Below are 27828 nucleotides of genomic sequence, written 5' to 3'. Positions count from 1 at the left end.
GTGCTGGGAAAACATCGTAGGAGAAAGGGCACTATTGACCTATGGATGAAGATTTTATTATTATGTCATCACCTTAAACAAGGAGTTGATTTAATGAGCACAGTAGGTAATTACTGTGACCTGAGAACAATCATATCCTGTCTGCACAGGAATTAATGTCAGGAAAAAATTGTCCAGCATCATGTTCAATTAAGAGTTGCCAAATGATCAGGTTTTATTGATGAAGTCATAGAATCATAGAATATCTTGAGTTGGAAGGGACCCACAAGGATCATCAAGTCCAGCTCCTGGCCCTGCACAGGACAATCCCAGAGAGTAATTACTGGTGCTGATGATCCACAGCCATCTTTGCAAAGGTTTCCTGAAAAGGGTATTCAAGGCTTCTGTTACCAAAGTCGATGTTGGGAGTAGTTTCATCACACAGGTTTTGATGCCATGGAAATTATTACTGGATGCATGTTTACTTTATTTGCTGGATTTTTTTTATTTTTTTTTTTTTTTTTTTTTGAGGTTTAATCCAGTTACCTGAGATCTTTGAAACAAGTGCAGGATATTGTGGGATAGCCTTGTCTGTTTCATGGATGTGATTTCTCACTGGAATGGCCGGATACTGAAATCTAGCAGTAGGGAGGGACCCATAGGCACAGGAGGAAAAGACTTTCATTGTCCTTGTGTTGTGTGATGTCAGGGCAGAGCAGTGAATGCTTTGAGGGTTCTCAGGTCCTCACTTAGACAAGCTCTGCTTACTCTGCCCTGTGTAATGGATTGCAGCACAAGCACAACAACTGTAGTTGTCCTCGTGCCTAAGTCGGACACCCCATGTGGTAAATTACTTCCCAGCATTAGAGACAAAGGGATTGCTGTAACCTCTGAAGGCTCATCTTGTCTCTGCTTCCTCCTGCCTGCTCAGAACTCAGGGTTAATAGTTTAAACTGGAAAATTAATGAAAAGGGAAACTTACCAGTGAGTGTCTAAAAGAAAGATCAAATTTTGTTAATCTGCACCAAGTTAACAAGCTCCTTGAGTAGAGGAGAAGCAGTGAGTGCAGCTTTATTTCAAGTGACTCTAATGACTTCACATGAGATAGCAGGGAAATGTGGACTGACACCAATTTAAAAGTGAGGTTATAAAAACTGTTTGGAAAACCCTACTCAGAGTAATTATTAAGAATTCACACTGCAGGGATATATTGAGGGGGATTCTCTGCAGTTCCACTCTGATTTGAGATTACTTGGTATTTCCATTAACAACTTGGATGGCATATGCTGATTAAATTGTAGGGAGCAGCAGACTTGAGCTAGCTACTGACTGAGCAGAAGACAAATACAATTCAGAGTGAACTTGACAAATTCAAAAGAATTAGCATGTGATGCACTAAGTCCAGCAATGGATTTGACAAATGCGTGTCTGTACACTTCAGCAGAAGCTGCGATCAGCTGAACAAATACAGGATGGGACAGAACAGGCTGCTGCGGTAGCAGTTGTGCAGAAGAGTTCTCCTGGGGTTATAGACAGTCACCAGCTGAACATGATTCAACAGCATCCTGTTCCTGAAAAAAAACCCCAAATGTTGTTACGGAATGTATGAACAGGAATGTAATCTGTAAGATACATGGCGTGGTCCCTTTTCCTTGTGGTAGCGGAAAGCCTTTTTTGGAACATGGTATCTAGCTGCGGGCACTGCACTTCCTGCAAAATAGGGATCAGCTGGAGATGACTGGAGAAAAGCAGTGAGAAGGGTGACAGGATGGATGACTGGGCTGGTTTCAGGGTGATGGGAGAGATGTTTTCAAATCAGTTAGAGGTAGGTGCAAAGAAGGAAATAAACACTTTCTCCCACTGCTGCAGGTAGGACAAGGAAAAGAGATTCTGTTACAACAGGAGATACTGAGCTGAGACATCCAAATGGGCGGTTGGCCTTGACAGCAAGAATAGCAAAGATCTGGAATACCTTTCCTGGGCACGTTGTGGAATCTCTGGAATTGGAGATTTTAAAGGAAGAGTCAGTGGGCATGATACAGGGCTGGTGCAGACGAGGGTTGGAGGTGCAGGGGATAAGGGCAGTGCAGAGCTCACAGTTTGTACGCTGCCCTGTGACCCTCTTGGACCCAGGTCTGCGAGGGAGTCAGAGCTGCTCTGGAGCAAACACTGCACTGGCAAAGCTCTGGAGCACAGCCTTGGGGCTCACTGCCATGTGTTTCCTTTTTCATCCCTTCTTTTAAAATACCATTTGTAGTAATAACATCTGTGGACACACTGGCAGTGTTGCCCACGTCTGCAGAGTTAGTACAAACTTTCCGACACTGCCCAGTGCAGGGCACTCTCCACGCTTCCATTTCAAATTTTTGGGAGTACTTCAGCTTTCAGAGTGAATGCATCCCACACCTTAAATGTACATTTTTGTTGTGCAAGAATAAGCAAAGTGACAGCAGTACTTCATATGAATGTGTGGGATTAGTGCGCACAAACCACTTCTTAATTGTGTATGTATGTGCGCTGGGATGATACAGAGTTTGAAGTGGCTGCTTTCTTAACCACTTAGTGTGGCAGGAATCTTAAACCTTTATCTGAATTTTTGCCAGAGATGGTATCTTACTTTGTTTAAACTGAGTTCTCTGCTTTTATTTTTCCTAAAACAACATTCCAGCTGAGAAGAAAGCAACCAGAGCTGGTGCTGCCCAGCTTTTCATACCCTGGGTAGATGTGCAGGTTGCTTGGCACACATGCAAGACCCAGTTTTACTCTGCTGGCCAAAAGAAATTCTATATTCCTGTGCAAAGACTCCCATCAGGTTCTGCCTGCCAGTGAAGAGCATTTCAGAGGCTTGGGGCAGGGGGAGGAAGAAACTCCCTCCCAAAACATACACTAAAAATAGGCTGATGCTGTGCAAACAGCTTTGCTGTGAACTTCCTTCTGGCAGGCAGCCATGCAGCTGCCTGAGAGTTTTAAGCCCAAATACCTCTCCAAAACAGAAAGTCACTGAAGTTAAGCACAGTTAGCAATGCTTTTAATTTTACTATTCCCTGCTGTGTTGTCTCAATTTCGACTTCTTCCACTGTGCAGGTAGCTTATTCAGGATCTTAGGTCAGGGGTTTTTTTTAACCTAAACCATGGTTGAGACTGGTGCTGTCAATCGCTGGAATCTGCAAAGTTCAATACAGGGAGGAGGCCTTTAATCTAAAACTGAAATGCTCAGGTGATGCATCCAAAAAGTGCTTTCCTGCAGAGTGAGGAGTGCAGTAGCTGAGGTGCAGAAGGTTTTAAAATTCTCCAAATTGCTGTTAATTAAACATTCTTAAATCTCAGTGTGGTGATACGAAACTGAAGGGTTGGTTCCTTAAATAAGACTACTTTAAAAAGAATAAACACAAGACTCTGGGCAATTGGATTGAATGACAGAAGTGATTCATTCAGGCATTGAAGCCTACAAGCTATTTGAGTTTGCCATATTTTCCAGTGTTTTTACTGCTAATTAGTGCCAACATTTTGCCCTAAAATAAGTCATGTCACATTCTTCTGTACATTTTGACTATGAAGACTGATGTTCCAGTTTCTGTATCAAGCTTCCTTTGTTTCAGTAGTTGCTGATTGTTTAGACATAACATGATTCACATTTTCCTTTATCATGATTTTATAGGAAGAATATTTTCCAAGACTAATTAAATCTCTGGGTCATTTTCAGCTATGAAAATGATTAAGAATCACTGATAACACAGTAATTCAGCATAGCTGGTTTTTTCCCTCTCAATTTTATATTATCAAATACTCAGTTTTTATTTTAATCCTCTGTATCCAATTATCTGGTTTGTGTGGCAATTCAAAAAGATCAGTGTCATTGTGTTTTACATTGTCTTTAAACTCTCATCAAGAGCAGGACCACACTAGTCTAAGTTTGTAATTTAAGATGCATTTGGCAGGGGTTCAAAGAGAGAGGAGCTCCAGTCTGTCTCACTTCCCCTTGGAAAGCCTTTCTAATTCTGCCAAACAATATTTACACCAGCAGGGAACTGAGTTTTGGAAAACTTTTCCAGGCTCTGAAGAAACCAAGCAACCTGAGACTTTGATAAGCCTTGGCAAATTTAAAAAACTCTTGATGCTATCACTGTGCAAAACTTGTATTAGCCCATCAGATATCAGAGATTTACAATTTGAGGAATGGATTTCAATTAAGAGATAAGAGCAGAGGTTTGGCAAAAAAAAGCGTTATTTGGAGCAAAATTCTCCTGTTGTCATCTCTGTTGAGCACTTCATGATATCTTACATTTCTGCAGCCACAGGTGCTCTGTTCTGCAAGTACATGAAAACATTGTTCACTAAGTCGGGTCAGCATCTGCAGCCAGACAGCTTTAAAAAGCATCAAGATTATTTATTTTTCTGGGACCTTCAGCTTTCTAGTTGTCTGGAGGGAGGGTTCAGGTGAGGTCCTGTTTTCTCTGTCCCAGAAAAAAGGTTTTTTTCTCTCCTTGCTATGGGGTCTGGCAGTCGTTTGAGAGCAGTTCTCCCCTTTCCTACCCCTGTTTCATGGGGCTTTTTGAGGACAGATTTCTGAAGGGGCTTTCCACTGGCTCAAGCAGGTTCTGAGGAGTGGCAGACAACAGGAATTCTAGCTCCTGCTGCCTGGTCTTTTAGCTTAGGACTCTAAAAATTCATTTCTTTTCCCTTTTAAATATAAACTGAGTTTTAAAAGCATTCTTCAGCTGAACTGTTGGACTCTGTCCTTGCCAGGCATCTCATCCAGTCTTGCACCTAGAACAGCATTTCATATTTGTGGATCTGAATTACAATCTTGCCAGTTTGTACCACACAACTCAAGACTTACAAAGGAGAGGGGAGTCCTAAGTGCAGCTCCCTCCCAGCCTGGTACTTTTGTCTCATCTCCACTTCCCTTTTAATCTGCCCAGAGAATATTTCTGAGCTACTTGAACTGCTGCCAGGATCTGCATGGGAGGCAGGGGCCTTGGCATGTGAGCCCTGACACCTGATGCTTAGTGTGCATTGAGGTAGTGCCAGCTGGATCCACCAGCCCTGGCGAGTGCAGCCCTTCTGTCTTGTCAGCGAGTTACCTGATCAGGCTGCTGGCTGTGCTCTGTGCTGCTCTTCCTCTTCCTTCTCCCCTATTACCGCAGGCCTGGGTCCTAGGGTATATCACCGTGTCCCGCAGCTGTAGGGAGAAGGAGGAGAGAAGATCCAGCAGGCAGGAATTGTGCAGCAAGATTGATTGATTGATTTATTTTACAGACTCTTTTATAGACTTTTTTCTTCATAGTCTAATTGGACAAGGATCAGCCACCCCTTGGGGGTGATTGGCTAAAATCCTAAAACATCCATTGTCAAAATATTTTTCTACTGTACCATAAACAAGACTTCTCAAGGTTGCAGGTGGTTTGGTTGTTTACATAACTCTGCTACCTCTTCTGTGAGAGAGAAAAGTCTCTCACGGACTTAGAAAATAGCAAGAAAATCCTTGCTAGCAGCATTTTTGTATCTACATTCCCCTGTTACTCAAACAGCCTTGCCAGCACCTCCTGCCTTCTCTCGAGTTTCTGTTCTCACACCTGTTGGCCCCTTTTTCCATGCTGGTGTGTACAGGCTCCATGTTTGGGGTTTTTTAAGCAATCCTTGCACCTAGGTCACCTCTGTGGCTGTACAGACACCTCTTGTCAGACATGCGACACAGCAAGTGTTTTACACCTTTTTAGAAATGCTCTTGGGGTTTGCAGGCAGCTCCTGCACTCAGGTGCCTGGTGGAAGCAGGTTAACCTGTTCACTCCTCTGAAAACAACTGAGCAAGGGGGAGAACCCCACAACTCTCCCTCAATTGCCCTTCCCTAGTGGGAGGACCTGTCAGCACCAACCACCTGCAATTGTAGTAGTCCAGCCTTCCCTCAGGCTTCAGTGGAAGGTGTGTGCAAATGAGCTTCCAGTGCAAATATGCCGGGCTGAAGCCCTGCTGCAGGGTCCCCTTGGTTTCTTGCTTCATGCCTCCATCTAAGGAGTGACTGAAAAAACTGAGGCTGTGTTAACTAAATTGTTGGCTAAAATAAGCTGCCGGACTTCAGCAAAAGCACTTCCCATGCACAGCCAATCTCCCAGAAGCCCTTTTATTCCTGTGTAGCCCTGGGAGTTCGCTGCACGTGCATGTTGCGATGTGGACATCTGTCCTCTCCTGTGCTCCCAGAGACCATTTAATATTGAGAAAATCAGCAGGGTAACGTGGTTGCCATCAGCCATGTTAATTTTGGTAGAGTTTACTCTACAGTTTAGTAGAGTTTTGGTAGAGTTTACTCTACTTTATAGTCTACTTACTGAAATGTGCCACACAGAATATTTTGTGTCACCCAGGTATCTTGTTGATCTAAGTGCTGCTGAATGAGGGAAGCAGAAGAGGTTCCCTTGGAAAAATGTACCTCTCTCACACTATTCCTTGCTGTACAGTGAAGGAAGGAATCTGATTGTTTTAAGTGCCATGGCCCTGCTCTTTGTTCTGCTTTGCTGTTGCAAGCGATTGCTGGGGACCTCGGGTAACTCCTTGAGGGTGGGAATGGCCATGCTGCAGTCAATGGAGGTGTGGGAGGAGTGGAAGGAGGTCAGCCTGGGTTTTACCATGTCCTCACGTGGGGTTTGTAGTTCCTCGTGACAGTGGCTGATAAACACTGATGTCCTCCTCGTGTTGGCAGCAGGGATGGTGCTCATACAGCAAAGGGTTGGTGCTGCAGCTCTGAAAGTGGCTCTGCAGCTGGCACTGAGCTGTCGTTGTGTTTAAGAACCTTCTTATTTTCTTACTCAGTCAGCAACTCCATCAGGACACACCATCCAGTGAGTCAAGCTGAGCTCAGAAAACAGCCGTTTCCAACAAGAAAAAAGAAAAATACCTTCCTGGTAGTTTCATTGCTCAGGCTTCAACCCTTGTGTCAGGACAGGTTCAAACAAACACAATGTCCTTTAGGCAGGTCTCTGGATTTCAGATGTGCCTTCCTCTCTATCCAAGCCACTTCTCACAGCTCTCCTGTGCCGGGGAACAAGGTCTCTGGAGAGCAGGGAGAGGAGCAAGCCCAGACCCCAGAGCTGCTGATGGAAGGTTCACCACACGTGCTCAGTCGTGGCCGTGGGTCTTGGGCTACCAAAGTCTCAGGTGCTTCCATGGGGACATGGCCCCACAGCACAGGGTTGTGCTTCAAGTCTGGCAGCCCTGAGCCCATGCCCTGCTTCAGTGATGGGATCTGCCTTTGCTTGTTTTGTGCCATTTAAATAATCCTTGTTTCAGTTTCTGTGGGCCCTCAGGCAAGCTGGCCCTCTGCAGCAGGCTGGCTCCCCATCCCTCCCGCCGGGCAGGGCTCCGGGTGTTGGTGGGTGAGCGCAGTGCCAAGCGCCAGCCTCTCTGCACTGTTGTGACAGACACTGTTGCGTGTCTAGTTCTGCTGAGCCAGGGCCACTGGGATAATTCTTAACGGATGCTTGCAAACGAAAGCTGGTAAATGCCATAAATACCAGCCCAAAGAGTGGCGTGGTCTGCAACAATCCAGGCTGCGTTTCTCAAGATGGTTCACATTTTGTGATCAGCCACTGCTGAGTGTTTTGTATTAACTGTGTAATTTTTGTATCACTGACCAGTCTGTGCACTACTGAATAAAGAGCAAAATGTCTGTAATTCCCTCAGCTTCCATCCTGGACTGTGAAAACCTTTTTAGTGAAAAAAAGGAAGTTATCTACAGCTCCAGAGAAGTACATCAGTTCAGAGGTTTTGCTTATCTTAGTTTTGGTAAGTAAATTGTCACTTATTAGCTGGGTTGGGAGAGAAAACTTGATAAACTCTTACCATCCAGGAGATCCCAGTCTTGAAACCAGTAAGTAGATAAGGGACCACTTTCCAAAATCCATGGAGAGTGTCACTACTGAGAATCACTGTGATGACAAATTTTAACAGGAATCAACAAGACAGAGAACAAGAACATTATTTTAAAAGGTATTTTGCAACGAACAACATCTATTCCCTATTTCTTAGGAAGGGTGTGTCTCTTTTTAAATTATATTTTTGTACATCTGGCTTCCTCTCCCATTTGAAACATTTGGCTAGAAAAATAATTATATGCTATTTAAACTACTAATCAGAGTGGAGGGATTTCTCTGCAGCCATGATGAAGATGGGATGCTTGTGCGCTAAATTCACATTCTAGTGAATGCTCTCTATATCATTTAATCAGATATTTCTTTTTGGTTTTCCTCTCCATTAAAAATGGTGGTGCTCCTCTCAGGACTGGGTTAATATCCTAGGAATTCTCTTTTTTCCCCCCATTCTGTCTGCACAGACAAATTTCTGGTCATAAGGGAGCCCTACTGGTCTAGTTAATGTGCTGAATATTGGTTGTACTCTTTGCTTTTTTTAGGAGACGTGTTTTGTGAAACGAAATCAGCAGATGAATTCTAATTCTCTGTGAGTCACCCAGCTAGCAATGGCAAAGCTGAGAGGGAAAAATGGGGAGAAGAGCAGGGCATTGGTGAGTGGGCACTGACCTGAAGGTCTGACCCAGCGCACACCATTTCAGGCACTTCCAGAAGATGAATACTTAGTTGCTACCTCCAGGTTCCCCACCACTGAGGACATGTGGTTACCAGGAAAGGTTTTTAAAAGTCTGTTAACAAAATCATTTACAACTGATGCTCACACAGGGCATGGTTCACTGGGCCTGAGCACTGAGATATGCCTGGCTGGCAACAGAGGACAAAATAATTACGAAATCAAGAGTCTACTCAGAGACAAAACACTCTGCACATTTGTTACATTATTTTGCTTTGTAAAAAGCTGTGCATACCAGAGGAATCAAAACTTTGGCTTTCTCACCTTATGCATCATCTAGATAGAAAACGTGCAGCTCCCAGGTACCTCTGAACCCCCTCCCTCACCCTGCTCCGCAAGCCTCAGTGACCTCGTACCAGGGAGAGCAGAACCAGTCATTTACTAAATCTGGTGGTGATCTCATCTAACCAACTTCCTGTAATATCAGCAAATACTTTTGCTTTTGTAAATCTGTTTTTCCCTCCATAATGGGGTACCAGCGGGACCAGAAATGCTTTGGATCCAGGAATGCGCTGTTTGGCAGGAGGAACAAAGAAATTGCTCACCCAGAAGGCCAAAATAGGACTAATGGTTTTGATTGCTGGGGAGAAACTGCATGGAAGTAAAGTCAACAACTCCTGCATGCCATCAGAAAGGTGCTGTTGGATGCTACTTTTAATGGCAGACATTGATATTAGTCATTAATGAGAAATGTCTTCAGTAACTAAAATAAAATCAGATCCTGCAATTCTTCTGAGGTTGCAGAGTCTCTCCATAGATACTGCCCACTGCCCACTAATGTCAGGCTCTCCCTGAACTTGACAGGGCAGCTGTTCTTCCTGGCCTTCTGGAAACAGTCCAGCTATGACACGTTCCCGATACCCCTTAGCTGCAGGGCGTGGTTTCATTCTGCTGCTCCAGACAACTCGATAAAGGCTCCTTCCTCCCACTCCAGTTAACCCGCCCAGGCTGTAACAATGCAGCACTCACGAGGGATTGTGCCCATTTGCTTAGTTAAAATTAGTTGTTTCGTACAAAGGAACACTTAATTTGATTTAATCGTGTTTTCTGAGCCAACAGTAATAATGCTAGATGCTTATCAGAGGGTGATTGCTACAGTTCTTTATGAGTAAAGTTATTTTTAAGGATCATTATCCTTTTCTTGACACCAAGATTTTATGCATCATAAAATAAAACTTGGTTTCCACCCCTTAGAGAAAGAAGGGGAAAGTCTTCAGCTGCTACATAATATAAGAAATCATGATTTTCCATTTGCATTGTTATATTGTCCTTAATTGTCCTTATTGTCCACACATACAGGAAAAGTTGACACTTTTTTTTTTCTTTTTCCCATTTGAGACCACTGGAACTGTCCATGCTTTCTTATTATTTTACCTCTGTCTGTGGAGCCCTCCAATGGATGTGAACATCTGATAGATGTGCATCCCTGTCCCTGGTTCTGGAATGACAGCAGCTACCCACTGTGTTACCCCTGGACATAGGAGTCAAAGCAGCACAGAATCCATTAGGTTGGAAAAAAACTCCGAGATCATCGAGTCCAACCTATGGCCCAACACCACCTTGTCAACCAGACCACAGCACCGAGTGCCATGTCCAGTCTTTCCTTAAACACCTCCAGGGATGGTGACTCCACCACCTCCCTGGGCAGCCTATTCCAGGGTCTAATCACCCTTTCTGTGAAGAAATTCCTCCTAATGTCCAACCTAAACCTTTTCTGAAGACTGTCCCCTTGTCCTGTCTCTGGTTCCCTGGGAGAAGAGCCTGACTCCCCCCGGCTACACCCTTCTGTTGGGGAGTTGTACAGAGTGATAAAGTCACCTCTGAGCCTCCTTTTCTCCACGGTAAACACCCCCAATTCCCTCAGCCACTCCTCATCAGACTTGTGCTCCACACCCTTCCCGAGCTCCGTTGCCCTTCTCTGGACTCGTTCCAGCACCTCAAATGCCCTTCCTGAATTGAGGGGTCCAGAACTGGCCACAGCACTGTCACCTTTCCATGTCATCCTGAGGGGACGGGGAACGCACATCATGCTGCGGGAGGCTCAACTCTTAAGACCAGGAGTGGGGGCGTGGGACAGGGCGGAAACACCTGCACCCTGCTGGGATGGGAACAGCCCCGGCGAGGGAACACCTCCGGTGATGTGTCCCCTCTTCCCCGCCCCTCGGGGGCTGCGGACTGCTGCGCCCGGAGCCGCTGCACGGTGGTACTGAGGGCGGCTCCGCCGCGGCCATGTTGAGGGCGGGGAGCGCGAAGGGCGCGGAGGCGGCGCCGGGGCCGCTGCGGGCGCGGCGCCTCCTGCTCTTACCGCCGGCTGCCGCCGCCGCTCCTGTCGCTCCGAGCGCCCGCTCCTACCGCTCCGAGCCGCCCGCAGCCGCCGCCGGCGGGGCCGCGCTCCATGGCGACCCCCAGCCCCTGCATCGTGGTGAGTGCGGGGGCTACCGCGCGCGGGACGGGGGATGCCGGGCGCCGGGGCCACTATCCCCCGCCTGCCCCCCGGAATACAGTGATCTGTGACGGAACGCGGGGGATGGCATGGCGTGTCGTGGCGTGTCGTATCGTGTGTTGTGTCGCGGCGTGTGGCGTCCCTGGGCGCCGGGAGCCACCGCCCCGCGGAGTCACCTTGAGGGCAGTCCCCGGCCTCCCGGCGCCGGGCCTGGGGCTGCCCGTCGCTGCCTTCGCTGTCCCCGACCGGGCGCGTCCCTTCCCGGAGCGGCCGCGGGTCCCTCGGGGTGGGATCCGGGGGGATCCGGAGCCCGAGGGCGGCGGGCAAAGCCGGCGTTGGCGCCTCCGGGGCGAAGGTGGAAGAACTTCCCCCAGCGCGGCTCAACTTCCTATTCCTGTTGCTGTTCGCGGCGTGCGGGAGGCTCCGGTTCGGAGAACCCCACGTGTGTGAGCTGCGTCTTGTGCTGCATTATTTTTGCGTGATTGCAGCATCTGCTAAGGCGCTTAATGCTCATTTTTATTAATCTTTCTAAAGCTAGTGCCAGTGCTGATGAAGTGCGTGCGGTGTCTGATGGCCGAGACTGTGACGGCCTCGAGGTTGCGACAGTAAATCCCTGCAGTCCATAAAAAACCTGGTAAAACCTGTAGGAAGGGCCCATTCCCTGCCAGATGCAGAAAGGAAGGTTTAGTAGACACGCTGGATATAACGATGGGTCTGACCAAAGGAAAACCCCATGAATTTTGGTGGGACCTGCCTCATTTCTTAAAATAGCAGCCTACTGTGGACTGCAGGGACCATAAGCTCGAGCTGTGTGTGTGTAGCTCACACAGGGTCAGTTTTGGATGGGAGGGTGAAATAATACTAAAATTCCCCAGATGAAATACATATTGAAAATTAATCAACAAAACCCCCATGTAAACAGTTGGCTGATCACTGGCCAGGTAAGTGTTTCCACAGGCACTGAAACAAGATTTGAGTCCTGCAGGGGTACTGGTAGCCAAAATGGATACTCAGAATACCTGCCCTGGTGAACTATCAGCACTAACCTTCTGTTTTCCCTCTGAAATTCTTTTTGCTTAGTAGTGTTCTGCTACATAACCAGAGAGGGAAGTAATTAAAAAACCACGTCGTTTTCTAGCTGCAGCTAGGTTAGGGTTCAAGGAAGACTGCTTGGTGTGACAGTGTGCCCTGAACCTCAGCAGCGTTTGGTGTCATTATGTATGTATGCTAATCCCTTGTCCTAATTAACATGCACTTGCCAGTGTTGCAGGCTGTTTCATACAGGGAGTTTGCCCATGTGGAACAGGTTGCTGAAAGCTTTAATTTCAGATTCTGAATGATCTTGAACCTCCCTGTTTTGGAAACGGTGGGCAGAGCAGAGTTGCTTCACAGCAGCATAACTTGTCATGCTCACGTAGCTCTCTTTGTCCTGCAAACTAGCTCGTGTGTTTTGTTGTGATTGGGTGTTGTGGAGATTAGGAAGGTGTCCATGTCAGAACCTCTGCTTGCTTAATTGCAGATGCCGGTTTTGCATTACACTAGGAAAATCAAAGGGGTTAAAAAGCTTGATTATTTTTGTAATGGAGTATAGAGTTTCACTGAGGGGTAGTAACTTCACTTTCCTGCTCTCCACTGGAGGAAAATGTTGTAGGACTTTCTTTCACACACTGCATTGCATAACAACTCACGGTATTTCAAGTAACCCTTGTGAACTCTTAGATTACACTTTACACTGTGTTCAGTGTGACTGATGTTTTCAGAGAGGGGGGAAGTAAGGTGGTTGAGTGTTTTGGGTTTGATCGGTTTTACTCATGGGTTTGATAGTTTTTACTGAATAAAGCAAAGGACTTGAAGTTTCTCAGCACAGACTTTCCATATGGCTTTGTAGAAATCTCACCTTATTTCCTTTTCAGATTGGTGATGATGAACAAGGTTACGACCTGGATTTGTTCTGCATACCTAAACATTATGCAGATGATTTGGAAAAAGTCTATATTCCTCATGGGCTCATCATGGACAGGTTTGTTTGACTTCAGACGGTACACTGATTGCATGAAACTGAAATAAACATCCTCCAGTGATAATTTTGCTGCTTGGAGACTGTCTAAATGGATTATATTTAATTAGAGACTAGAACGTACAATTAATCTTTTTTTTTTTTTTTTTTTGGCTTCTAGGAGTTTGTACATTTGCAGTCATGCTATTCTTTGAAAATTGGTCATAATTCTCAAGCAAAATTTTGTAGTATGTAGCAACTTATGACGTTGTTTCCAGTGTTTCTTTGATGTTTTACCTTCTTAAAATCTAACTAGAAGACGTTTTGTTGTGTCAGTTCAGTCTGAAAATATAGTCTCTTGAATTTCCATAAGATATTAATAAAAGTAAACTATTAATCAGATCATTTTAGACTTTCTCATGGTCATGTGGTAGAGAAATAACATCCAGCTTTCTCCTGCCTTCTGAGAAAGACATTATCCTCTGCAAGTATCAGTCTCTCACTTCTGTGGTTGCTGAAATCTGTGATGTGCTGTGCAAGTTTTATCTTGTGTGATCATAAATGTGTTCATAAGCCTACAAGACATTTTTGTTCTACTTTGTGTTTGAAAGTTGCTAATTTCCTTTATAAGGATAAACAACAAATTCAGTGAATTTAAGCCTTTTATGAGTGGTGCTGGGTGGGTCTTCGGGGATTTTGTGACCAGGAATGTGTCTAGATTTTGCATGGTTCTGTTTGACTAGATACAATGAACATACCTGTAAAAAACCTTTCTTTTTAAATATTAAAACTTTACACTGGAAGTCCATATAGAGGAAAAAATTGGACAAAGTACATGTCATTAAGGAATTGACGCAAAGTTTATAATGGTTGGCTTTCTCTGAGAAACCTGCTGTCAGCTGGCACACAGTAAATGCAGACCATGCTTTCTAAAATAAATGGCAAGATAAGTTTAGAAACAATTATTGCAGAAAAACGGTGCAGTGTTCTCTTGCATGCCTTGCTGGTATTGTATTCTGCTTTCAAGACAAATTTCTGGCATTCTAATTTGGCAAATAAACATAAACTCTTAAGTTTACAATTTGAGAGTTTTCTTGCTCGTCAGCTGGTGAGGGCTACTGCCTTCAGAGTTGTGTTAGCTTGCATTGCTCTTTGCATGGAAGCTGAACCTGTGTTTGGAAGGAGAAAACACACCTTCATGTCTCATATCTGACAGTGAAACAGTTTCAGGGTGTTAAGGTTTGCTTTGGCTGCCTGTGACGTAGGAAAACAAGCGCATTTGGCAGTACTACTGTTGGATTAACCTTGAAAAGCAAAACTTTGTTGACCAGTAACGTGTAAAAGTGACTGAAGTGGTGGGCAAATATTTCCAAGCAAAATGTGCTTCCAAGTTTGCTGCATGTGTTTGCTGCTGCTAGGAGTATCAAACGCTGCTGCTATGGTGAACGAATGAAATGTTATGACAGCTCACTCTTCCTTGGTTTTGTTTAGGACAGAGAGACTGGCACGAGAAATTATGAAGGGCATGGGAGGACACCACATTGTGGCACTCTGTGTACTCAAGGGTGGCTATAAATTTTTTGCTGATTTATTAGACTACATCAAAGCCCTGAACAGAAACAGTGACAAATCAATCCCCATGACAGTCGACTTCATTAGGTTGAAGAGTTATTGTGTAAGTATCTATGCAGTACTGTGCAATTTTTAGCTAAGTTGACTACAAATTATTAACAGAGGTGGTTTAATATTTTTACTGTCCTAATATGCTAATATTAAACAAATAATTAAGGGAATTAAGAGTCACAAGCCATTTTACTCTTTCTCTACCTTATTATATAATGTGTTTTCTTTTAGACCTTGATATCTCCTCACCCTAGTAAAATCATTATGCAGAGGAGAGAGACCCTTTACATGTCCTTTATTTGTTCAACAATTTCCTCTCTGCCCTCCACCCCATCTCTAAAGCTGTGGCTCTAGACTAATACAGAGAATTCTCCTGCAACTATTATTACAAAAATTTAATTATAGGAGTTTTTATATGGCCCAGACATCATTCTTGGACAGGATGACTTGAAAGGTGCAGAAATGGTTCCCTATCTCATTTTTGTTTGGATGAACCAAACAATGAACAAAATTAATTGTATTTGATCATGAGGGAACACTAGATACATAAACCTAGATTTGTGATTAATAACCTCTGAATATGGCATTACCTTTACAAGACAAGGCATAGGTTTCCTTGGGTTTAGATTTTTAGGGAAAGAATTTATTTTGATTCTGAACACAAGTATTGAACTTTGTAGGGAAACAGAACATTCTGTAACACGAGTTAACTTTTAGGTTTTATAGAAGGAAGCACAGGGTTATGTTGTGCAGGTCAGGGGAAGAAGCAGGTATTTGTCAGCTTTGTATGATTTCCAGCTTACTGACAGCCAAGTCTCATGTTTTTGGGATTTCAGAAATTTATGATTTTTTCCCTAAGACCATCTATAAGATGGAAATAATGACATTTTTTTGTTTCTGTTTAGAGTGTTTGAATACATTGTTTCACAAGGTTATGCTGTTTGTTCTGTATCAGCAGCTTTGCATTGAAGTCAGGGTTACTTGTTGCAGTTGTAGACCAGCAGGAAAATACAGAGATAACTGAATTGAAAAAAATCACTCTCATCCTTTGTTTCATTAAACTGTGACATCCAAGATGGAATTATTTACAGACTTAGTTTGGGCTGTTGCAGAGCTTAATAAATCCATGATTCCTGTCAAGCTCTCTATTAACGTATCATGACAAAGCCAAGAGCTGTGTGGGGCTTTGGTCTAGTCCTTTTGCAGGACAAGCAGCCCTGGCTGCCCGAGGCGCACACACAGCTGCCTGTCTAGGGGTTACCTGGAGACCACACTCACATTTGCAGAGCACAAGGCACTAATTTAGTTATGTGCTTTAACAAGAATGCAAGGCTGGGCAGAAGGGCTCGTGCTAGCCTTTGGTTGTATCTCACAAGGCACTTTGTGCCTGTGCACTGTGTTAAAATCAGTGCAGTCTGAGCCTCTTCTGTGTCTCCCAAAAGGGGAGACTCCTGCCTCCAGTCCACTTCACCCCAAAGCCCCCACATGCCTATATGTTCTGCCTGTAAAAGCTGCAGAAAACTGAATGTCTCAATTACCGAATAGTAGGTTAAAGAATAGGAAATGATGACTTCCACCTGGTTTTTTTGGAGGGGAAATTGTGTATCTTCTGCTTTCTCCGTTAAGGAACACTTCCAATAACTTACTTAGCTTGTTTAAAAAATCAGTACAAAGACTGAATGAGTGAGGAGGTGCTGTTACATGTTGCCTCCACTACACTATTCATGAGCATTTTTTTTCTGTAGAGTCTCTTAGGTGGTTATTAATATCCAAATTTAGGTCCTTTAGATTGCATAACTTAATAGACTGGATAAGATTATCCTATCGTGGCCAGCTTGACTGGGTCTTCCATTAGTAATAGTGTCAGAATGCTAAATCTGCTCTGTAGTTTTGACTTGTGCTTTGCCACATGAAGGGATCTGTGTTCAGTGGTGTGAAAACCATCACAAGCTGTAATGGACAGTTGAAACTGAAGCTTTCAACTCTCTTGTCACTGTCTCTCAATGTGATTACTGGATCATGCTGCCTGTGTTTACAGATTGGGTAAAAAATGTTAAAAATACCCTGATTGCATAAATGAAGCAGATGAACTTTTGTAATGGCTCTGTAATTGATGTAATTGAAGTTCTATTCTTGTTTCAAACTGATCATTTAATATTTACAAGCATATGGGGGGTTTTTGTTTGCAATGCAAAGTTCATACTGTACTGCACCCAAAATAATTCTCTAAGAATACTGACATGATCAAGCTATGATTAAACTTTGCTTGTAACTCCAGTTTTCCAAGTCCTTATGGATGAATTTAAATGATCTGGCAAGCTGTTAAGAAATGGAAAGATAGTGTTTGCGATCAGATCCAGCTCTCAGTATTCTTGACAAACAGTTTATTCTGTTTGTGTTACAAGAAAAATGGCTTTTCACCAGTCTCCTGCATTTAAGCATGGAAATGAACAAACATTGTTTGTATAGTCTTGAAGGGCAGCCAAAAGACAGTGGATGTGTTGCACTGGCGCTGAGGAAAATAGGGATTTTCAGTGGAGTACGTGGTAAACTCTGGTTAGGCTGGTCATAGCAGTATTCTGAAAAGTCTCTGCTAAACCTTACAGCAGATACTGTAAGGAACTTATAACGCCACTTTAAAAGGTGATCTTGGAGTCACTTGAGTCAGGAGTTATAATCTTGTAAAACATTATTGTTTTCTAGCAGTGACAAGAGGGAGGCAGTGAAAACAGATCTAAACAATAAAACCCCTATGTGTTAAACCATGAAGCACTAAAGTCTTACCAATACTGAACTTGGAAATAAGGTTTCTGAAGATTAAAACATTAAAATTAAAACATCGCTTAATTATTAAACAAAGTTCTTGCCAGTGGAAATCTGGTTACAACCAGTGTCAGAAATCTTTAACCGTTCTTTCAACCTTTCATTGCTCAGGAACTCAGCACCTGCATATGACATCTAATATGAACTGTGAGACACTGTCAAGGTTTAAAGTCAGTTGAGTGAGTTTAATAACTGCAAAAATTTGTGAGGCATTCCTAGCAGCTGTTTTTAACTTTCCTATATAACAGTTCATTTATGTTTTTATCACAGTTTAGATTTACCAAAGCAAAATGCAGTGTAGTGATGGTGTACCTATGTTGATGTTCAGTTGTATAAGAATTAATTTGATTTGTTACCAATATTGGTTGTAAATTAAGCATATGCTTTTCTGGCTGTTTTTGTAGCTTATTGTTCTAAATAGTAATCAGTGCCTTGTTTGCTGACAATTCTTGTTATGATTGCCTATTCTTATTCAGAGCAAGAGTTTCTAAAGCCATAAGGTTTAAAATGTAAATTACCAGCTATATAGCATCCTGTAGCTTGGAAACCAAAGTGCTTTTTGTCCTGTTTCTTTATCTGTAGAGAATGCATAGTAAGTCCTTGCTTTTTAGATGCATATGTGTATATAATGATCAGAGATGAGAGATGATGCCTGTGTTGATGCAAATCTCTTACAGTCAGTCTTTAATCTGCAATACCATCTTTGAAGTTGATCACTTGTAATTTCTTTGTTCCTAGAGAGATGCCATGGCTGCCATGCTTCTGAAAGCTTTAACATTAACTAGTTGTGTACTTCGCAGTTTTGACATTTACTGCAAGAAGAAAATCAGTTTAATCCTGGTCATGCTAATGTTCACCCTTCTCTTTCTTAGAATGATCAGTCAACTGGAGATATCAAAGTCATTGGGGGAGATGACCTCTCAACCTTGACTGGAAAGGTACAGCTCTTTGTGTGTCTATGTTGGTGTTCCACTGAAAGAGTGGGTGGGATTCGTACTGTTGAGAGGTGTAAGGTGCAGCCCATGTCAGGAGCAGAGGTTCCCATCGTAGGCAGTGACAAGAGAAGAAAATAGGAGAATCTAAATTGGGAATCTGCTTTTCTCCAGTGATTCTATGGAGATCGTTGAGCCAAATGTCAGGGGTTAAAGCACCACTGCCTCCTGCTCTGTCAGAACACATCACTTTCCCCTTCTCCTTACACACATACGATTTTTAAGACATGTATGTCAATGTAAAGAATGTAGGTATGGTAGATTTGTACGTCTCTGCAGTAGTACACTCTTCTCTAGAAGAATAGGAATTGTATAGACTCTATTTGGATCTCTTTTGCATATGTCTAGACTTTTCAAAGTCTGAATAATTCGAAGACTGTACTTAACCTGAACTGTTAAGAAGAATCTCAGCATCAGAAATGTTAAACTACAAAGCAGTTGCTATTACAAATGTAAACATACATAAATGGTAGTACAGATATTTAACTGCACTGAAAATTAGTTATGAAGATTTATAAGAAATTGTATATTGTTTAGATACTAATGGATTTGTTTTTCTTTTTCTTCCTACCAGAATGTTTTGATCGTAGAAGTAAGTACTATGTTTCACTTTGAAGTTCTAATGTGTGACAGGTAAAAGAGTTCTAATAGAAGTTGTTATTAAGCTGCAAAACCTACAGTTTCTGGTTTCAAGGCTTCCAGCTTCTGATTTCAGGCCTGAATTTTGCAAGTGGTCTCTGAATTTGAACTAAGCTGTGTTTTGAATTCTCAGATTGCATTCAATTGCTATATTAAACCAGGAAAACATCCATCTAAAATCATTTGTATTGTCTTTCTGTTTTCTGAGATTTTGTCAATTCTAAAATGTCTTTTTTTTTTTCCCTTTTTTTTTTCTTTTTTTTTTGAAAAAGTAGCCTGAATAAGGGTGATACTAAGCGTGTTATTGTTCTGGGTTTATCACAGCAAGCTAGGAAACTAAACTGCAGAGGTAGAAAGAGATTCCTGGTATGAGTATCCTAAAGTGTGTGAAAAACATAGAAACCCAGTCTCCCTGTGTGTAGTTTGTTTAGAGAATAGTGACACAGAGAATCCTAATTCTTAATGGGCATTTTGGAAGTGCTGAATTCCCATTCCTCTGTCTTGTCATGGTTCTCTGGCTGACACCAGGTTCAGTACCGCTCAGTTTTATTGCCTAGTAGGTGCTGTTGCTTAATTCTTGCTTTCATACCTCTGTCTTGATGAACACTGTTGCTGATGTTCAGCAAGTATCACTTTTCCTTGAATACAATTGACAATTTCAGGATAGGGAAGCAGCAGCAGTAGACAGGAAAAGTGGATTTGCAATCTAATAATGTGTTAAGGCTCCAAATAATGGAAATGGCATGTTTGTAAGCAAAGAAACAGCTATGGCAGCTGATTCATCAGCCAAAGGAAAGGATGTTTCCTCTCATAAAATATGTTTCTAAGTATTATTTTCTTAGTTTGAGAAGTTTGTATTACTCCACAGGAAGCACATTCAGTTCTGAAACTCCTACCAAAATAGTACGTATACAGCAGTCATTGTGTGATCAATGATGTCCTTTGAAGTATATTTTGCTTCAGATAGGCAGATGTGTTTGATTATGTATCTGCTCCATTTCAGATGAATGTAATCCTTAGATTAGGTTAGTTTTTTATTTGTTAAGTGAATCATCTGTCCAGTGACTCGTCTTACACACTGTCAAATATGAACACTTACTGATCACCATTTTAACTGTCAAGTGATAAAATGCACATCTATTGTAAGTTTAATGTCTTGAACACTAGGCTTTTCTATACTGCATTCCTTTAATGTCCAAAAAAATTCTGTACAAAATGGAGATTCATCTCCAATAAACAGCTCATCACACAACACAAAATCAGTAATAGGTTCTGCTTTTCTCTTAGAGCATGGAAGTAGCTGCTTCTGTTTATTTACCAACTTTGATTTTTATCTGTATACCTTCACATCTTTTAACTTCTCTGGAGTTTAATGATTAAAAGCATTGAGTGTTAATACTAATGCTGACAGGTGCACTGTTGAGTTTGTTGCTTGATTTTTATTTTAATTGGGAATCATGGGAAAATCAGCTGAAACCAGGATACTGCTGCTTCTTTGCTGTCTGCCTTCTTCACTTCAAATAGATTTTGATTTTAGGCCAGGGCAAGGACTGTCCCTCTAAAGATGGTATGATTGATTGAGTCCAAGTGAGGCCATTTCTGATGTTTCAGTTTCAAGCCATATATTCTCTTTTTATTTTCTATTTATATGTGCAGTGAATGGGATTAAAATGATGTGTCAACGTTTATTTTAGTTTTTTAGATTTCAGAATTGCACTCAGACTTTCCAGTGCAATTTCTTCAAGTATTTTTTGGCTCTGTAAACTAAATTGTACTCCTTTTCCTTTAATTGCAGTAATAGCTTGTTCTGCCTGTTTTCCCTTCTTGCTTTTCTTCCCGTTGAATACTCTGTAACTGAGCTCAACAGCAAGACTTACATTACTCTTATCATACTCTAATTAAACATTGTCTCATTGCTTCAAGGAGCACAAGCCATAAAATCTCCAGAAGGAGCCAAGAAGGTCATTGCAGTAATTGCTTGTTTAGCAACTGCTTCCAAAGTCATGGTTATCCACAACAATTAAGCGCTCTTGTTAGTGTGTGTGATTACTTTACTGAGCGTGGTTGTGTAAGCCCAGCACTGTGTTTCGTGTCACCTGGATTTGGTTGTGAGCATTTTTACAGGCTGTAGTTTGCTATGTTTTCATGCTGCTGTGGATGAGCAATTTTGGTGGTAGAAACTCGGAAGTGTTAGTCTGACATGTTTAATATTCTGTCTTACATGAGTGTTTTTATTTTCAGGATATAATTGATACTGGTAAAACAATGAAAACGTTGCTCTCTCTACTTAAACAGTACAATCCAAAGACGGTGAAGGTAGCCAGGTAAATGATGATTATTTGTGCTGGTTTTCACCTTAAGAAGGACACAGAGTTTAAAAAAAACCAAACCAATGAGTGAAAACAAATATAGAACACATTCCCATGAAAGAGAAACAGGAGGGAACATTTCTGCAGGAGTCATATGTGATCTGTTGAAGTTACTACTTGTTAAAACTCCTAAAGCAGTTTTGCTTGTTATAAGCACATATATATGTTAAGGATGTTGGAAGCACTGTTCTTTCCAGTCTTATTGCTGGAAGAATTTCTGTGCTTCAGAAGGGAATAACTTGTGCATGCCTGGAACACCTCTTGCCTATCATATTATGGTAAGGTTTGTGGGGTTTTACCACTGACGTTTAGAAGTATCTAAAAGAATTTAAATCTTTTGGTCTTAAAAGAATGACCCTCTCAAGTTGATAGAGGAATTTTCAACACAAATTTAGTTCATAAACGTAGACTTTTGCTAGAAGGGGGAATAAGAAAAATTAGTGGTTGTCACTCACCTGTATGTAGCGTGTCTCCAAAGATATTTGTTTTTGCTGGCACTAACTGCAACTTCACTATACTGCAGTGGTGTACTCGTGCAATGGAGACATTTTTTCTATTTTTCCTTCTTTAATTGTAGAATTAAATTAGTTTGCAGACTAACATGAGTGAGTGTGTAGTGTGCATAGTGCAGCTGAGCTTTAGAGGTCATTCTGTTAGAGTCAGCCACCCATGTGTTCTTCCAGGCTTTTCTACTTATTTATACCTTTAATCAATTAGTTTCAAAACATTTCATAATTAAATAAGTTGCAACCAACAAGAAATGTTGAGGATGATATTGTATTATTAACCAGTATCAACATCCCTTCTACTCCTTTTTAAATTGCCTCTGTTGCACTGCTATGTTGTGCTTGTGTATTTTCCAATAAAAGCATAATGATTGCTGGGGATTAGAGATAAAGCGGAGCTGGGTGTAATATCTAATCACTTGTGTTGCCATAACAATGTCAAAGCAGTTGTTAGACTTACCAGAACAGCTCTTCTTGCTGATACTCTGGAGGTGACCTGCTGAAGGTGAGGCTTTTGTGGATTTCTCCCTGGCTGGTTTTTAAATATGTGTCACTGGAAAGTGTTGTAACACTACAGCATAAATCTTAAATATAATATAATATAACATAATATAATATAATATGTTCAAAGACCAATTTCCTGTATTTTAAATCTGTTGCAGTAATTTGGGTCTGCCAAAGACCTGATTAGGGAAACATGATCATTCTAGATAGTCTTATGTTCTCTTAGTTGCTTCACTTCTCTCTCTTCTATTTCTTTTCTTTGTTAATTTTTTGGTTGTTGTTTTGTCGTTGCTGTTGTTGATTGGGTTGGGTTTTTTTTTTTAGTTTTTTATTTAATTTCCTTCTGGCAATTAAGTAGTTGCAGTAGGGAGATATGAACTAATGCTAGTGTGATTTTGGGGTTACTTTGATCAAATCCTACAGCAATTCTCAAAAATTAAGTCTCCCAATTAGAAGTTTCAGAAGCTAAAATCAAAACTGTGACTGTGGCAAATGAAGCCCCATCTTCAGGGATGATCCAGGAGGGAAGGAGGTCTGTACTCAGTGTACAGAGTTATGCTGGTCCTGTTCACATTCAGCCATCAACCACCTTTTCTTTTTCTCTCTGTTTCCCAGACAGACAAATGTCAGGCCTGTGGGATTGTCTTAACAAGAGGTAGAAGTGCTCTACTGAATAATGAGCAAATGAAACTAAAGTAGCAGGGCATTTCTCTCTAGCACAGTACCCCCAGCTCTGTATCTCCATGATTTTTACCCGTCTGACCATTAATTTTAGGAAACTGGAGCTGTTTTGTATCCCCTGATCACCAGAATCAATTACATTTTCTTTATGGGGGGAATTAGTACTTCCAGCGAAATCCAGTTAAGGACAAGTTGCACAAGTGCAATTGAGGTTACATTCAAGCAGCTGAACTTTTGCTTCGTAAAACTTATGCTTTTGTTGGGCTTTTTTCTTGGGCCACATCCCAGATTGTTGCCTCTTTACCTGCAAGGTAAATTGCACCTGAAGTTCCTAACATACATAAAATCCCATTAAGTCATTCTTCACAGTGAAAATCCATCCAGATCAGTGGCTCCCAGGCTTTTCCTTGCAGACCTGTTATTTATCCTTTAGGGTAATCATGAACTATTCATGATTCTAGGAAGTTTTGATTTTGTCATGATGATAATTTGTACCTGCAAGTAAAATAATGGTTTAAAATATGTGTAATTATGCTGTCAGTTATGCACACTTAGGCCTAACTCAGCTTCTCTGTCATCAAAACAGTCTTATATATTTGTATGTGGTGCTTTTCCATGTTTCAGTTGTACATTGATTTTATTTGACAGTTTGTTGGTAAAAAGAACTCCTCGAAGTGTGGGATATCGGCCAGACTGTAAGTGACTTTTGACAACCATTTTTCATTTTTAAAAGTATGTCAAGTGTATTGTGAACCTTTTGCTCAAAGTCCAAGGATGATCCAAATAGCTTTTCACTAATTATTCTTGATAGATTTTGCTCTTATTTAGATAATTTAAGTATCTGGAAAGTATTTTGAGATAGTTAATCAGGATTTGTAACATTTTAATATATTGGAAATCAAACTTTGATATTTTGGTCTAAGTTACACCTCTGTTATGTGGAGATTCTCTCAGCTTGCACAAAGTCAAATGCTTCAGTCAGTGGAATCTGCTGGATTCACCTTTTGACACTTTTGGGAGTGATTTGTGTGCCTTAGCCTAGCCACCTCCTGCCATTTGGCTGTCCCCAGGAATGTGGGAGGACCACACAGGGTAGCAGGTCTTATACAGGTTTACAGTGATAAGATGCCTAAATTGGCACTGGTTATGTCTGGGCATCTGAATTACTCCCTTCTTGTCTTCTCCTGTCTGTCCCAAGACCACTAGTGAAGGAACAGCATCCACAGCAGACAGCGGTAGGAGAGTGACAGCTCCTTTTGCTTTGGGCAGGGCTGTGTGTTTTAGCCCTGTTCCGGATGCTAAATTCCTGTTACTTTCATTATGGAAGTGAAGTGGATTGAGCAGCAGAATCACATCCTCTTCCTCCTCCTTTCCAAGGTTGTACAATATGTCAGGGCTTCACTGAGGTGTTCCCCTCATTCAAGGACACCTCTCATTCCTGGGATCTCATTATAGGCTTAGCTGTGCTAATGGTGCCTTTGGAGCATCTTGCAGCAGATGACTTGTTTTGCCGTCTGTCCCCAGAGACAACATGTCCAGAGCAGGACATGTGAACTCTGAAGGAGCAGAGAACAAGGCAGTAAATGGCTGAGCCTCCATTTTATCCCTGTATTGTGAGGCCCAGTAAGTGTGAAACATCACCTTAGTTTTTCCAAAAGTGCATGCAGCCTTTTATTTGAATAGCATAATTTATCTCCCTGTTTTCCTCATTGTAGCCAGGGTGAGAAAAAAGACACAGCTTTCCTGCTCAGGAGTCTTTCATTTTAGCATGAGGTGAAAAAGCCCTTTGGAAATTTAATATTTTAGATAATTTAATTTTTTGGGTCATTTTATAGTGTGTGTAGACAGGGTGGACTGGTACTGCCTGACAAAGTGTCCTGCTACAGCTGTTCAGACAATCTGGAATGGTTGATGTCCTCTTTTTAGGCAGATTTTTTTGAAGATAAAAATCACAACCAAACACAAAAGCCAGCAACAAACAAAAGCCAAAAGCAAACCCAAACCAGCCAACCCACACCTGTTTCTGAAACCTGCAAATGACCCTTCCTGCAGCCCTGTCTGGAGTGCAGGTCCAGCTCTCAGAGGCGCTGCCTCTGGAATCATGCTGTGAGGGGGACTTGTGCTCACCAGTCCACTGCTGCTGCGCTGGCATGTCAGGCATCTAGGAACTGCCAGGAAGCATTGGCACTTTCATACATATTTGCTAAATAAGTCAGAGGATGTTTTCAAGGGATTTTACATTCTCATAATATTATCCTGTCACTAAATTTAAGAGCTTCCATTCATTTCTTGCAGGCTAGCACCAGCCAGCTGTGTGGAAACCAATACATACATCTATTTAATTTCCTTTAGTTGATAAATCAACAAAGTAAGTTAAAATTGTAAAATAGCTCAAATATTAATCTGAGGGTACTTAAGTGGAAGAAATAAAATGAGTTACAATCTACAGCTATAAAATTCCATATTGTCTCTGTAAAAAGGTCTAGTGAACTCTAGGAAGTTCTTTTCTAACACACTGGTGACTTATGATCTTTTTCAGTTGTTGGATTCGAAGTGCCAGACAAATTTGTTGTGGGATACGCCCTAGATTATAATGAATACTTTAGAGATTTGAACGTGAGTAATTTTTCCCGTATGGTTTTCTCCATTTAAAACTGGGGAGGAGGAAGGAAGGGAAATCTCCTTACATCATTCTCCCTGCTCTGTAAATCATGCTTCATGTTCCAGTGATGCAAACAAGCCCAAGAACAGCAGGGCAGCATTTGGAGCTCTGATGAAACTAAAATTTATTTTGCTGCATGCAGAGTGGAGGCTGCACAACTGCCAGCTTTGAAATAATGTGAAGTTTGTGTGAAGTTTCTTGTCTCACCAGATGTCTGCAACAAACAAGTGCATTTGCTTGGTTATGTCAGAATTAAAGAAGAGAGACCTGGGGAGAAGTTAAGAAGGGCTCATATTTTATTCTTTTTATCATGAACTCTTCATCTGGGTCTCACCAGACCTAGCAGACAGTGGGTGGGACAATTAGGAGAGGAGAAAGAAGGGGATGGTGAGATTTTTGGACCAAAAAAAGGCCTATGTTTTTCTGCATAAACAGTGTCAGAAGATTCTTCCTCCTCAGGTGTGTACAGCACACTTGTGTTGCTTTCAGAAGCTTGTTATTGATGTCAAATGTTGGTCTCTTACAATACTTTCCTAACAGGAGCTTTTTATTTTATTTTGTTTCAGCATATCTGTGTGATCAGTGAGACGGGGAAGCAGAAGTACAAAGCATGAAAGCAGAGTTCAAGTGCTGTGTCAACAGAGCTTTGAAATGTTTTGTTTACTGAGTCCTATCTTTGACAGGCTTCAGCTCTGGTACACCAGCTACACTTGTAGAATGCTCCAGCCCCATTGCCATATGCTTACTGTAATTTATTGCATGTACAATATAAGAGCTTGTCTTGTTCATTTATATTCTAGAAATGTAAACAATTAGTGCAGTTCTGCACTCCTTATTTTGATTTGCACTATGACTCTACCGACTATCGCTGCCCCTGGTTGGGTTGTGCTGTTTGTGAGCTCCAGAGTCTTAACTCTTGCAGTGGTAAATTGCTTAAACCTCATCAACCCAGAACTGAAATAGTTCAAGTACTGTAAATATAAAACATTTTATGATAGGGAAGTATATTAGTAATATTTTTTAAATCTGTAATTTAAGTTTTATATTTTAATGCACAGATGTGATTGTGATTAATGGATAGTTGCACCTTTGGGTGTTATAAAGCATGGGGCGCAGCCAGTTACAGTATTTATAATCTCCAAGAAGCTCATCCAAATCTCCTGGAGTTGCCTTATTGCTGTAAAGGAAGTCTGGGTGAAAAGTGTGTTTTTCCTTTTTTCTTTTTTTAAAAGATGGAATGACAAAACAGAATGTTTAAAATCTAGTTTTAGTTGAGCTGCCTACTTCCGTTAGGTTTTTTTCCTTTAAAAATATCCATCAGTCTGTGGAATTGCCTTTTAAATTTAAACAATTTTAATATATTTGTGGGAAAAAAAAGTATTGTGATGTTTACTTTATAAGATCTACAAAGCAAAGTACTGTAAATAAAGGCTGTCTCTTTAAAATAAGCCCCACACATCTATCCCACTCATTCTGTATATTAAAGTGCTCTTGAAATTTTCTTCTCAATAATATTTTTTTAAGTGTTTGTGACAGTGAAGGCAGACTCTACATTTGTTACCTTTGTAGAACTTCTGGTTAATGTCATCCTGTCTAAGAGAGAGATGATAAAAGTGCTGTGGGAAGATATTGAAACAATTGCATATTCTCTAACCAAACCAGATTCCAGAGAGAACAGTTGAAGCGCTGTCCTTTGTTCTGTCTTGGCAAAAATGAAGAGTGGAGGTTCTATGTTCATTAAACGTATCCATATGGGGAAAAACCCAAAAAAACCACAACCATTTTGTAAATAACATTTTGGTTTGTTTCATTAGCACTTCTGTTCATGTGGAGTTCAGTTCTGAATGTGGCAGCCCAGCTCACACCTGTGCTTTTTTTGGTTCTTGTACTTCTGCATGTGGATTCTCCCACCACATCCTCAGATTTAATGCTGCTCAGTGCTTAATACACAATGGAGTTTTTGAAAGATTCTATTTTGAAAGATTTTTCTGTGGTTTTGAAATTTGAGTCTGTAC

General features: G+C 41.6%; 1 protein-coding gene and 1 long non-coding RNA gene across 2 annotated transcripts; one reads left to right on the top strand and one right to left on the bottom strand.

Moving 5' to 3' along the window:
* Nucleotides 1-189: 189 nt before the first annotated feature.
* Nucleotides 190-10953, bottom strand: LOC116451113. Its single transcript, XR_004243098.1, has 3 exons — nt 10881-10953; nt 7817-7902; nt 190-1550 (listed from the first exon to the last, which is right to left on the bottom strand). It is a non-coding gene; the product is annotated as an uncharacterized LOC116451113 (long non-coding RNA).
* HPRT1 (hypoxanthine phosphoribosyltransferase 1) lies at nt 10832-27606 on the top strand. Its single transcript, XM_032124246.1, has 9 exons — nt 10832-10997; nt 12932-13038; nt 14506-14689; nt 18333-18398; nt 19027-19044; nt 21333-21415; nt 23800-23846; nt 25691-25767; nt 26380-27606. The coding sequence occupies exons 1-9, from the start codon at nt 10971-10973 to the stop codon at nt 26425-26427; spliced, it is 657 nt and encodes a 218-aa protein (XP_031980137.1). The 5' UTR covers nt 10832-10970; the 3' UTR covers nt 26428-27606.
* The last annotated feature ends 222 nt before the right edge of the window (nt 27607-27828 follow it).

Source organism: Corvus moneduloides, chromosome 14, assembly GCF_009650955.1.
Source record: "Corvus moneduloides isolate bCorMon1 chromosome 14, bCorMon1.pri, whole genome shotgun sequence".
NCBI classification, from domain to species: domain Eukaryota; kingdom Metazoa; phylum Chordata; class Aves; order Passeriformes; family Corvidae; genus Corvus; species Corvus moneduloides.
The sequence above is the reverse complement of the archived record's forward strand: the minus strand, read 5'-3'. Positions and strand labels throughout refer to the sequence as shown.